Source organism: Lepidochelys kempii, chromosome 10 (assembly GCF_965140265.1).
Source record: "Lepidochelys kempii isolate rLepKem1 chromosome 10, rLepKem1.hap2, whole genome shotgun sequence".
Taxonomy (NCBI): Eukaryota; Metazoa; Chordata; order Testudines; family Cheloniidae; genus Lepidochelys; species Lepidochelys kempii.
The window spans coordinates 73,802,605-73,815,538 of record NC_133265.1 but is presented as its reverse complement, the minus strand read 5'-3'; the positions used below and the strand labels follow the sequence as shown (position 1 = coordinate 73,815,538).

Genomic DNA, 12,934 nt, shown 5'->3' with positions numbered 1-12,934 from the left:
TTAGTTAATATTTGTAAAGCTTTTGGAGTTCCACCATGGAAGAGTTCCAGGGAAGTGCCCAGTACTATAATTTCATTCTTCCCGAAGTGTATTGCAGCATTTAAAATAGCCACAAGAGGGCACCATTAACACAGTTTTTCATGTCTAGCTATAATATACTCTATCACAGTCCATGACATATTTATCCATTTAAAGAGCTTGTGGATGATCAGTCTGTAAATAAAGATCATAGCGTTTCCCCTCCCCCCAAATAAGTGGCAATTTTTGTACATTGTTATACTGTGCATCTTGAATCACGTTTCCCCAATATGATCACAATCTTTGAACAAAAATTAACAAATTAAAGTGGTGAGCAATCAAAGAATAATGTTACCAAAATAGATCTAGGTTGACGAATAACTTTTTATGTAAAATTTATAAGTGTTTGTGGTCTTCTTAAATTATATTCCCCAGGATTTAGGACAAGAATACTATAAAACATGTTAAACTAAAATTGGTTGAAATTAGGCCATGCCAACTCTTTCAAACCTTATTGATTTAATATTAACAGCTTTATATATCTTGGGTTTTCTGTGTATGACATACTATTCTCTCTCATATGACCATCCCTGTGTAACAGACAAGAAATCTTAGGCTGAAGCTCATCTTGTGTCACTGGAAAGGAATTTACCCCTAGATTTGCAATAGGATCTCAAATATGAGCAAACCCCTGAGTGGTACAGTCATATTGGGTATTCTTAACATACGAATGCCTCTGACATACTCTCCACTGTGACTGCTATACAGCACAACATTGCTGCAATTTGCCAGATGATGCTTATCTGCACTTTTTTTGTAAGTTAAGAGCATTTCCAGGCCAACAAACAATGTAAAATCCCAATGAAATGCACCAACCCTGCTTACAAGAGTCCCAGAAGACCTACAGAACCAAAATACTTATTTGCTTATAGCAATATGCCACCACATGAGTAAAGCAGCTAGGGTTGTGGGTTTTAAACCCGTCTGATAGCCGTGTTTAACTGCACTGCTTAGTTAGCTGGGTAGGTTTCTGGTTCCCAAACTTTTCAGGAGCATCAGCTGGCACTCTGGGGGCAAAAATAATAAATAAATCTGAAAGCTTCACATTTTCAGGAGGTCTCTTAGAAGGAAAACCCCCCAGTGATCCATGTGCAGATATGAACCAGGTAACTATATTCAGAACTACCTATCTACACACATGCAAATAAGCTTTTCCACATGCACAGAGTGGTAACTTGAAATCTTTGCCAGAGCAATCAGGAAAGCCTGAGGAGTAATAAATGCACTGAAATCTTTTTGAAGCTTCCCACATCCATTCCAATATAACCAAACTGGCTGAAGTTTATTACATTGTTTTTTAAGACATTTAATGGATTTCACATTCAGACTGATCCATTTCCTAACTGGACATTTTCAGGTGCCCAGTAACTTACATTGTATTCTTTGTCAATAAAAGTGGAATGACCCTGAATATTTACTCTGTCTAATTTAATAGGTTGCATTCTTTTACCTAGACAGAAGCATATACTTACAGCATGGGGCAGAGCAACCCACTTTCTAGGTAAAAAAGGCCAGTGAGAGCACATCAAAAAATGTACCGTGCCATACACTGGCTCCTTATCAAATACTAGAGCTCCATCTTAGAGTAGGGCCATAGCTATTTCAGGGATTGCCTCTTTGCAACTCCGATGACACGGTGTCCTACCAAGACTTTATGGGCTGACAGATCAACAGTCAGACTCAGTGGCAGGGCACTCTTAGCATCAGGCCTTTAGCTATTAAATTCCCCCATTACTGGAGGGTAGGATGAACCCAGGACTTTCCACCTTTAAGAATACATTTCAAAACCCATCTGTTACCCTAACACAGATGGCTGCAGATTAGCCCAGCTAAATTTCTCAAGAAGAAAAACCTGAGAGTCAAAAGCACCACAATGGCAAAAGTCTGATCATAACTGTGCTTTTAAAGTCGAGGGTTTGTATATAGATATTATAGCAATGTGAAGATAGATGGCCCGATTGGCAGACACTCGTTTTGTACTTCTCTGTATGCAAATACAGGAGGAATTTTAGTGGATTGCACATCTCCCCATGCACGCCCTCGCTAAACCAACAAACCAACAATAATCCATCTTGCCCTGGATTGTCTTTGTGTTGTCACATTACACTGAGCTGAATTGCGCAGTGCCTCACCTAAGACACAGCAAATACAATGTGAGATTAAGACTGCCTTCTCTCTTCTAGGGAAACATTCCTCTGCCCAAGTTGCTCATTTGTAGCAAGTAGAGAGTCCTTTCCACAGAGCCATCCAACAGCAAGACTTGTTCTGACATATATGATTTCTAGTGAACCTGGTGACATGCTGTCCTGTCAGAAAACACTTCAACAAAGAGCAGTTCTGTTTAAAAAGTAAAGGATTTAGACTACATAACATCTATTTATTAATATCTTCAGAATGTTAGGAGCTGGCCAGAGAAAGAAACAGTCCCTGGCAAGGAGCTTACCGTCTGGCTAGGACAGTAAAATATAGTGTAGAAAAAACAATGCATCTAGTAATCAGAAAGGAGCCCAACAAGCCAGGGCCCATTATAAGAAAGCAAATACATCTTTATAACAGGTCCATGCTTATCCTGTTACTCGTGTACTTTTGCCCTATTGCTCAGTTTCAAGAGAGAAAGTGCTTACACGTTTGCAATGTAAAAGTATTCAGAGGTTTCTCCATGGACAGAGTGTTATAATTAACACTAGTAATTGTATTTCTGGAGAGGCAAAGAGACCCAGGTCTAAGCTCTTAAAGGAAATGCTCCTGCATACAGTCAAGGACTACGTGCTACTCTCTCAAGCCAGCAGCGACCTAAATTCAAACATTTTCCATAATATTTGAATAATGTCCCACTGATTAACTCATTTCCTCAATGTCTTTCTGACCTTCCTTTCACTAAGCCATAAAACATACACCCCAGGCCTTATTAGGTGAAACTACATAATCCCTACCCTCAGAAGTGAACGCTCCCTACGTTGCAGCCCTCAAGTTTCAAGATCTTTACTAACTTCCTCCCTATAAAACACACATTTTAGACACCATCCTTGAAATCACAAAGCTGTTGGTCTTCCCCTTCACTACCACCCACTGGATTTCAAAACATCCTTTGGTTTCCTTTAAGTAAACTAGAATTGAACTGGGTCTTTTGCCAGCAGTAGGAGGAAAGCATGTGCTTTACAAGGTCACGTTGCAACGTGTATAATTCTCAGACCTGGGAAAAGCAGCAATATATATCTGCCCATCCCCTCCCTTGTGTACCTAGGGTGATTATATGACAGGAAATTTAACATTTTGACTGGCAGACTGGAGGCTGGCAGACAGAAGTAGTGCCTGATTCTCCCCTGATTGACACCAGAGTAAGTGAGAAGCCAATTGAGTTAGACTGGTTTGGAAAGAAAGTGAAGGGAGAATCAGGACCGTAGTTTGTTCTTGGGTTTTTTTTTCCCCCAAAAGAGAGTTATCTGCTGTACATCAAAAGGCAGACTCACCGCAGCGATCCCTAATGACCAGGTTCCGGCCTTCTTTCAGGTGTATTGTCAGTAGGTAAGCAAAGGAGCTTGATAAGCTGCTCAAACAGTCATTTCCTTCCTCAAGAGGCTGTGGCAAGGCAAAGAAGCCAGTCATCAGTTTCACCATCTATACAGCTCAGCTCACACACAAAAACATGCTTTCTATTTCTGGAGTGACTTGAAATTCACAGGCCTCATTTCCTCTCCTTATGCAAGAGGAATCCTGGTTACGCATGTCTTGGCACATGCGCACGCACTCACACACAAGCCAACTTTCAAAGGCTTTGTTTTAAAGCCTGTGTCAGAATTACCTATTTTCTTCATTTTAATCATAAATATTGCTGGTCGGGAATTTCCAACAAGACAGAGCTTTGTTGGAAAACGCTGATTCGGCTAACCTGAAAATTATTTTCCAGAAACATCTTGAGTTTGATGAACTTTTATCAAATCACAGGCAGAGTTCCAAAAGAAACCTTTCCCGGCAGCCTGCTTAAGACTTTGGGGCTTCTAGTGTCCACAGCTCCAAAGCAGCCCTGCCATGCAGGCTGCCTCAGCAGCAGACCAATTATTTATTGTCAATTTCAGACAGCAGCTGCCTTGGTCTGGAAGCATAATTCATTTTGAAACAACATGTTTCTGAGCTTCTGAAGCCAAATCCTTTTGGAATTTCTGGTCTGCAGGAAATTTCGAAATACTGAAAATTCCTATGAACTAGAAATCCCGAATTGCAGCCAGCTTTAGTAGTAATTATAACAAACACATAATGCAAATAATGGTAACCAGAACAACATCACAGACATGCACAAGAGATAGAAAAGGGGTAATATAAAGGATGGGCCATAAGCGAGAATGACAAATAATACTGTAGATATGCATTGTACGCTGGTTATGTCCATATTGAGATTTCCAAGTCAGAGTAACATAAAATTATGTTCTTTTCCTCCTACTTTCTTGTACTTTTTACATTCATCTCCACTCAGATATGTTCATTGCCAATATATAACATTTCTCTGGACATGTTATTTAGATTAAGGTATCTAATATTTTACAGTCTTTCCCTATGTATTTGTGCAGCATTTATCACAATGGGGCCCTGATCTTGGTTGGGAACTCTAGATGTTGCCATAATATAAACCATCATCATCATCCCGACTGTATCTTCAGATAAAACATCTGATTTATATCACCATTATGGAGGAAGATAATGAAGTTCAGGATGTTAATGGTAAAAGTCCCAGAGTTGAATCCAAATTTTGCAAATACACATTGCGCCCACTGAGCGTGTGTGTACGTTAACAATGCCTTTTTAACATGGCCAGCATGTGTCATAACCCGGTTTGCTTTAGACTGCCTGGAGGATGATGAAAGGTGAACTCAATAGTAAAAGCTTGAGCCCAAATAAACATTGCAATGGCTCTACCCCCATATTCAAATAATATCCCTCAGTCCCAAAATCCACTCCAAGTTTTTCCTACATCTTCCAAGTAGTTGAATACATACCCTGGTGCTTTTTGCAGCACATTTCTCCAAAACAAACAATTTGTTAGGACCAGATTTTTCTCTAAGCAATACAGTTGGAAGGCTCTTTTGTATCCAACCCTTTCTTTTGAAAAGTATTTGAAAAATGTGGCAGCTTGTATGTGAAATCTCATTTGAAAATGATGTTGTTTTCTAGAGTACCTCAGTTCTTTTGACATGTGATTGTCTCACACCACTTCACCCTCCCCTTCCCACACACCAAAAAAAACAAAACAAAATATTTTAAGGAAGTTGAAGATTCAGATGTACAGTATTCCCTTTATCTGTAAGGAGCTGAACCCAAATCTAAATTTAACCCCCATTTTCCCAGATAGTCTGCTCAGGATTCAAAACATTTCAAACCCATAAACTTACTATTTGTTCATCAAAAAGTTGAGAGGACATTGAAGATTCCAGATCTATCCCTTCACATGGATGCTGTTAAAAACAAAAATGTAAAAGATGATCAAATAAGCAAAAGAAATATCGGGATTCCCCTCACCTACCACAACAAATATTCTCAGGTCTTAATACTCCATTTAATATGAATCAAACATATAGATGCCCTTAAAACTAAACAGCTCTCTGCCTTTTCAGATGTGGGAGGGAGCAGGCAGTAAACCAAAAATCTAAACAACTATGCGTGCTTAAATGTAGCATTAAAAACAGTTGATAAATTAGTGCTTCTGTGGAAGTGACTGTAAAATACATCTTCATTGGCATGGAGGCAGGGTTTGGAAAGGTGAGCCAGTTTCAAGTGTGAGGCTCATAGTACAGATATCCTTTGCCACAAAACATTCATTTGGGCCCCGAACATGGGAAGGGCTGAATACTCCTAACTTCCTATCGGTGCCAGTTGGAGATGAAGGCACTCAGACACTTGAAAGACTCACTGTGTACTGCTCTCCCATTTTACCACAAACTCTGCTTAGAAGACCTCATCTACACATAAAAGTTGTACCACTTTAGCGATACTGGTATAGTTAGCTATACTGGTATAGTTAAAGTGGTACAACCCTTCTAATATGAACCCAGTTATACGGGTATAAATGTATTTATACCAGCATAGCTTATTCACAAGTAAGAAGGAGTATGAACTATGCTAATACAAGATACCTTTACCCTGGTACAACTGCATCCACACTAGCGGCTGTATCAGAATAGCTATAATTGACAGACTTGCATTGGCACTAGTTGGGTGTGGATCAGGCCTAACACAAACACGTCACATGGTATATTGCTATCCTCACTCTCTAGTGGCTGGTCCACACAGAAAAGAAGAGCCTTCTAGTTCTTCCAGCTATTGGAATTAGCTCTTCTGCTCAAATGGTAGAGGCCCATGCTTTCAGTAATGAAGATTCCTGGTTCAAACCCTGCTGATGACTGTGTGGACGAGGGGTAGAGACTGAGAAATTGTTACACTTCCACCAATTTAGTGAATTCCCACTCTGCATTCCAACACTGTCCTAGCGATGCTATACTTATGGATGACAAGATATTTTTTGTCACTGTCCCAATTCCAGGTGCTTAAAAAAAAAAAGCAGGAGCAACAGCATACTAGAGATAAGGGGAAGGGAAACGACACTTCAGGTTGAAATTTCTAACTCACCTTCTCAATCCAAAGGCATAGTTTTTTAATGGGGAAATCTTTGTAATATCTCACTGTGTATTTTAGTTTGGAGATCTCTAAGCTTGGGGAGGGAGAAAGAAGAAATCAAACTAAAATCTTAGAAATTCAAATAATGCCGCCATTTAAATTTTAAAACTTCAAACTTGGCATGTGATGTACATAACTCTTCAATCTTTAACTTGGTAAAACATGTTTCCCTCATGAATGAGACAACGGTGGTCAAGGAGATGGGGGGGGAAAAAGAAAACACGTTCTGCGCCATTTTCTTTTATGATTGAATAAAATGCGGTCTGGTCCTTCTGCGCAGATGGGAAAAGAGGTGGCATGGAGGGAAGGACAGGGTGCAACCTCTGCAGCCAAAGCTTGACTCCTCCAAACCCTAGAGTTTGCATCTGCAAGTGTTTAATGGGTAAGTCAACACTGCACAAATCTTACGACCGCGTGTAGAGCGCTTACCTGTGCTTGGGGGTGTGCAGTGTATAAATAGCACCTTAGAGTACGTACCTTATACAGCTCTACACACATCCAAGCAGTGCATCCCCCGTCTACACTGCTGTTTTTAGCAGTGTAGCATCCCGCTGCCTGTCTGCCACCAGAACCTTTTCCAGGCTCCGGCAGCAGGGAAAGCCCCTGGCAGGGGGTAGGCAGAGGGGAAAGGCTCCATGGGTGGGCAGCTGCTCAGCCTTTCTCCACTGCAAGAAAAGACTCCCACAGCTGGGAAAGGCTCTAGCAGAGGGGAGGTAGTGGGAAGAGGTGCTGGCAGCTCCCTGCTTATGGTGCCTCTACCCTGCTGCCTCCTCCCTGCCAGAGACTTTCCCAGCGGTCACATGTAGCTACATATTGCAATGTGGATGCAGCCTGCTTTCACTGAGGCAGGTAGCGACATGTACCTTACATGCCGCCGCCAGTGGTGTGCCGTGTAAACACACCTTAGGAGTACTCCATGCAGGGGCGCTGGAACCCGGGGGGGGGGGCCACGGGTCCATGGCCCCATCACTTTTTACCAGCCATAAGGACAAGTGATGGGGTGAGGAGAGCGGGGCCTTGGGGGAAAAGGCAGTGCTGGGGCAAGGGCTTGGGGAGAAGGGCCTCAGGGGAAGGGGCAGTATGGCGGAGGGGCCATAGTTCAGGCACCAGTGGGCCCCCCACACACACACACTTTTAGCAGGCTTCCGCTGCTTCTGACTTCATACATTGAGCCATGGATAGGCTATTTGTAGGGGTAAAAGTGGACATCTGGGTCAGGATACCCCAGATAACACTATGGCCACTGGTACAGGTCCCTGCTCAGATTTCTTCTGCTCTTATGAGGCATAACATAGAGGGCAGCTGTACTGGTTTCATACAGGATGATCACATTGGTCAGAATTTCAGCATAGATTAATGCTAAGAAGGATGATATCCCTCTCCTAAACACACCACACACACACACACACAAACGACCCAGAATTCTCTCTCTCTCTCGCTCACTCACTCACACACACACACACAGCCCAGAAATCAGTTTTCAAGTGCTGTCATCATTATTTATTATTTGCATGTTGATGGAGCATAGAGGCACGATCAGGGCCCTGTTGTGTTAAGCACTGTACAAACATAATAAAAAGACTAGCTCCTGCCCCAGGCACCTTTCAGTCATACAGACATTAATACTCTGAATAAATGCAAATGTATTTATACTTCAAAACTTAAATCACTTCAGTTTTCTTTTTTAATTTTCAAAAAATAAATTGCATTGAAAAAACTACATTAATGCCACATTACAACTGACATTTTATCTGCATGATAGGCAGGAAATTTAAAGTTATGGTTCCCACTATAACCATAACTTGGCCACATTGCAAACACATATTAAACTCAGCAAAATTATCATCAGATAATGCAACATAGACTCTCTACACGAAACGGCTGAGTTACAGTTGCTTGGGGACCTTTAATTTTGAATTTTCTGACTAGCGTGCGTAAAATCTCAATTGTGTTGCCTTAAACAGAGTATTTCTAGCAGTCTGAGGCTTTTAAGGAATTTCTGTCAAGTACCATCAACTGTACTGATAATAGTCTGGCTCTACATCTTTGCTATAAACTGCATAAATGGAAGAGCAAAGAACATTGCAGAAAAGTGAAATGAAAAATATTTGTCTCTTTGCTACCTGCATACCATTTATGATAAACCACTTACCCCAAAAATTATTAAGTCAACCTTTATTTTTTCCTCGTACATTTTGCATCCTATCTTTGGAACAAAGTTATAGTTTTCAGATAATGAAACTAGTTATAATTTGGTTTCCATATAGTCCTATTATTCTAGTAAATCTAATTTCACTGAGACTCTTGAATATGCATGCCTAAAAACATGGCATTGACTCCTTGGTGTTATACAACAACAATGCAGCTAAGTTAGTTTTTGCAATTAAAATTGAGCAACATCAATATTTAGTCTTTTTTTCCAAAATGGAATTTTTTTTATTATATATAAAGAGGTTAACAGAAATGGGGAAAAGTCATGAAAATTTTCATATTTACATTTTTGGTCCAAATTTCATTTGGTCAGAATGTCCCAATAGGAGATATGCAATAGGAGATATGCAAACCCTGATTCTGATCTGATCAATAGTGAAGCCAGGAGCAACTTCTTTGAAGTCAATGGAGTTACACTGAGGTAAGAGAGACTCAGGTTCACAGCTTGGAGAATTCATTTTTTTTTATTTTTTAAGGATTTAGACTGAAAGTGCAAAATGAGAAGAGATACATAGGGAGCCAAATCTGGAACAGAGAAAACTTCTGTTAAATCAGGTGCTCAAGGTCACAAGGAGAATTTTGCCCAAATAAGGTTTGCAGAATTTGACCTCCCAGGCCTGCTGATGGGGGGGGGGGCAAAGGGGGCAATTACCCTGGGGCCCAGAATTGCTGTCGGTGGGCCTGTGACCTCCTATACTTGAACTGTAAAATCAGCATCATTCACATAGCTAATGTTTCTTAGTCATTCACCTTATAAACCAGAATATAAAGCGCTGTCCAATTCCTGCTCAAATGTAGGAAGAGATTTTCCCTCTATCATTGTTATTTGTATTCTGGTAGTATCCAGAGGCCCTAATCAGGATTGAAGTCCTACTGTGCTTGTTGCTGTAGAGACACACAGCAAGACAGTCCCTATCCCCAAAGAGCTTACACTCTCCATCTTCTCTGACCTTATCTGGAGGGACAGTTGAGATACAAGCAGGCAATGGGATAGGACCCAGGTCGTTAGTGACCTACTGTAAAGTTGTTACTAGTTATGACTTGGTGGTCTTAGTCCATTTACCATGCCAAAGTATCCATGTCTCAAAAGAAACCCCAACAACTGCATTAATTGGCACCCTTGTGGGTGTCTCAGCAGAGAGGCCAGTGATTAAATGGGTTATTAAACTCAAGCTTCTCTTTCATCCTTAGAGGTCATCCCTCCAAATCAGAATTGAGGGACACTGGTGTGTGCAGGAAGGCTACACGGCTGCTGCTGCTTGTGATATACCTGTTCCGTGGATAAACTGGCCTTCCATCTTTAGGGTTGTCAAACTGCCACCCTTCTCAAGTGTATAATGAGTATAACGACATTTCAGCGGGCACCTAATAAATGTGATCACTCATCAAAGCCTATCCTCCTTGCATTAGGCCAAATTCTGCTGTCATTTAAACTGGTGTAAATCCAGAGTCACTCCACTGCAGTCCCTGAAATTACTACAATGGAGTGAATGACAGCAGGATGGAGCCCAGTATTTTGTTTCATTTACCATTTTAAATAAGCTAACAAAATAAGACACACAGAGGAAACACTTCTGTGATCCATTCACTGGTAAATATTGGGTGCCCAAAATGCAAGGATAAAAATATTCATTATATATTATGGAAAACTTAAAAAGGCACTTTAGCCAGGCTGTAGGCACTACTGACATTTATTTAAAAGGGTAAGACATAACACACAGAACCACCACCAGATAGCGACAATAGATGGCTAGCCCCCAAGCAAAAGAAAATTCACACTGAAGAATCATCCATTCTCCCCCAAATATCATCTCTCTAGCAACACTTCAGTTTTCAAAAGACCTAGAGAAAAGAGGAGCCTTGCAAGGTCTTCTGAAGGTCACCAAGACAGGGCAGCAAATTCCAAAGCAGGGGGGTACTCAGAGAATGCTTTTCTAGCAGCTCCTTTTCTCTTTGATCATAGTAAGAGATACATAATTTTATAGACTGGGTGCCTTTTTTCTTTTTTTGCAGCAACTCTGAAATGCCTGAATGAGTGGGGTTGAGGCAAGACCCCGCGTGCCCTGACCCCATTCCCCGGCAGAAGCACCGGGCAGGGGGGTCAGAGCAGGTGGGGGCACCCATTTTTCTGGGGGCCCCAACTGGCTGGGGCTCCTGAGCATGCTCCCTTGACCCAGTGGCAGGTGGGCGAGCAAGTGGGTGACCCATCAGCAACAGAAGAATGCTCAAAAAAGGTAGACCTGCCCTTGGGGAGTCAGGCCCGGTGCAGGGTGGTGGGAGGGAGCCGTTGCTGCTGGAGAGCAGCGTCTCTTCTCAGAGCTGGGTGAGCGCCTGGGGCCCTGGGGAGCCCCTGCCCAGAGTGTCCATCGCCCCTTGCAAGGAAGCCTGGAGGGGTGGGTGGGAGGCAGCCCCAAACCCTCCTCCTGCCCCCCCCCCATCATTTCCCACCCACCAAAAGTCAGGGCCCACCCAAGTGTCCCGTCCTGGCTATGCCACTGGGCCACCCACCCCAAAACAGGGAGAGGACAGCCCCCTCAGTCCAGTTCTGGGGAGGAACCCTCCCCCATGCTCCCAGGGATCCTGCACTTGGTTCTGGGCCCCACAGAAATATACTGACAAACCGGGGGAAATTCAGAGAAGACCACACGACAGCACCAGGGGATGGTAGGGCTGATTTATGGTGAGAACTGCATCACAGCATCTGATCCAAAGACTGGGGTAGTCAAAGACTTTGGCTTTGGATCAGACCCTCGCTTTCTGTTTGTGTGAGGCCCGATTTTTTCTGGGTGTCAATGGCCCCTGATAGAAAAAAAGATTCCCCACCCCTGTTTTAGAGCATAAGAATAGGGCTGGCCTTAGGGAAAATGGCACCCTGGGCAAGCTTTTATTTTGGTGCCCCCCCATCAATCCTGGCCCCTTGGTCTCCCTGGGATTCCCCCCCACCCCATCGCCTCTGGGCCCCACTGCCTCCCCCAGTGTTTAATTTGAAATGAAAAAGAGATGCCAGAGCTCAGCCCTGGCACAAATTAATCACTGGCAGGGCAGCCTGATATTGGCGGGTACTAGCCGGGCACCCAGCTCTGAAGGCAACACCACCGCCAGCAGTGGCGGCATATAATAAGTGTGGCGTGGTATATGGTATATTGCCACCCTTCTGCGCCACTGCTGTGACTTGTGGTGCCTGATGCTCAGCATGTGCCTCAAGGCAGGCTTTGCACCATCACACTGGGGTTGCATCTTACCAGATCCCGTGGCCCTGTTGCAGCCCTCTGGCCACTCCTGGCTCACCCGGAGCACCATTTCAGATTTTGGGGTTCCTTCCCCACTCTGAACTCTAGGGTACAGATGTGGGGACCTGCATGAAAGACCCCCTAAGCTTATTCTTACCAGCTTAGGTTAAAAACTTCCTCAAGGTACAGACTTTGCCTTGTCTTTGAACCCTATGCTGCCACCACCAAGCGTGTTAAACAAAGAACAGAAAAGAGCCTACTTGGAGACGTCTTCCCCCAAAAATATCCCCCCCAAGCCCTACACCCCCTTTCCTGGGGAAGGCTTGATAAAAATCCTCACCAATTTGTACAGGTGAACACAGACCCAAACCCTTGGATCTTAAGAACAATGAAAAAGCAATCAGGTTCTTAAAAGAAGACTTTTCTTTAAAGAAAAGGTAAAAGAATCACCTCTGTAAAATCAGGATGGTAAATACCTTACAGGGTAATCAGATTCAAAATGTAGAGAATCCCTCTAGGCAAAACCTTAAGTTACAAAAAGACACAAAAACTGGAATATACATTCCATTCAGCACAGCTATTTTACCAGCCATTAAACAAAAGAAATATAACGCATTTCTAGCTAGATTACTTACTAACTTTTTACAGGAGTTCTGAGTTGCATTTCTGATCTGTTCCCAGCAAAAGCATCACACAGACAGACAGACCGACCCTTTGTTTCCTCCCCCCCCACCCCTGCTCCCTAGCTT

At 42.8% G+C, this 12,934-nt stretch overlaps 1 protein-coding gene across 9 annotated transcripts in view; it reads right to left on the bottom strand.

Annotated features, from left to right (window-relative positions):
- Positions 1–12,934, bottom strand: part of MCTP2 (multiple C2 and transmembrane domain containing 2) — a 161,623-nt gene that overhangs the window by 115,333 nt on the left and 33,356 nt on the right. For all 9 annotated transcript variants that reach the window (XM_073304233.1, XM_073304239.1, XM_073304236.1 and 6 more), the window contains 2 exons: positions 5,463–5,525; positions 3,549–3,657 (listed from right to left, as the gene is read on the bottom strand). In XM_073304233.1, the coding sequence (XP_073160334.1) occupies positions 3,549–3,657; positions 5,463–5,525 (172 nt within the window). The remainder of the gene's footprint in view (positions 1–3,548; positions 3,658–5,462; positions 5,526–12,934) is intronic.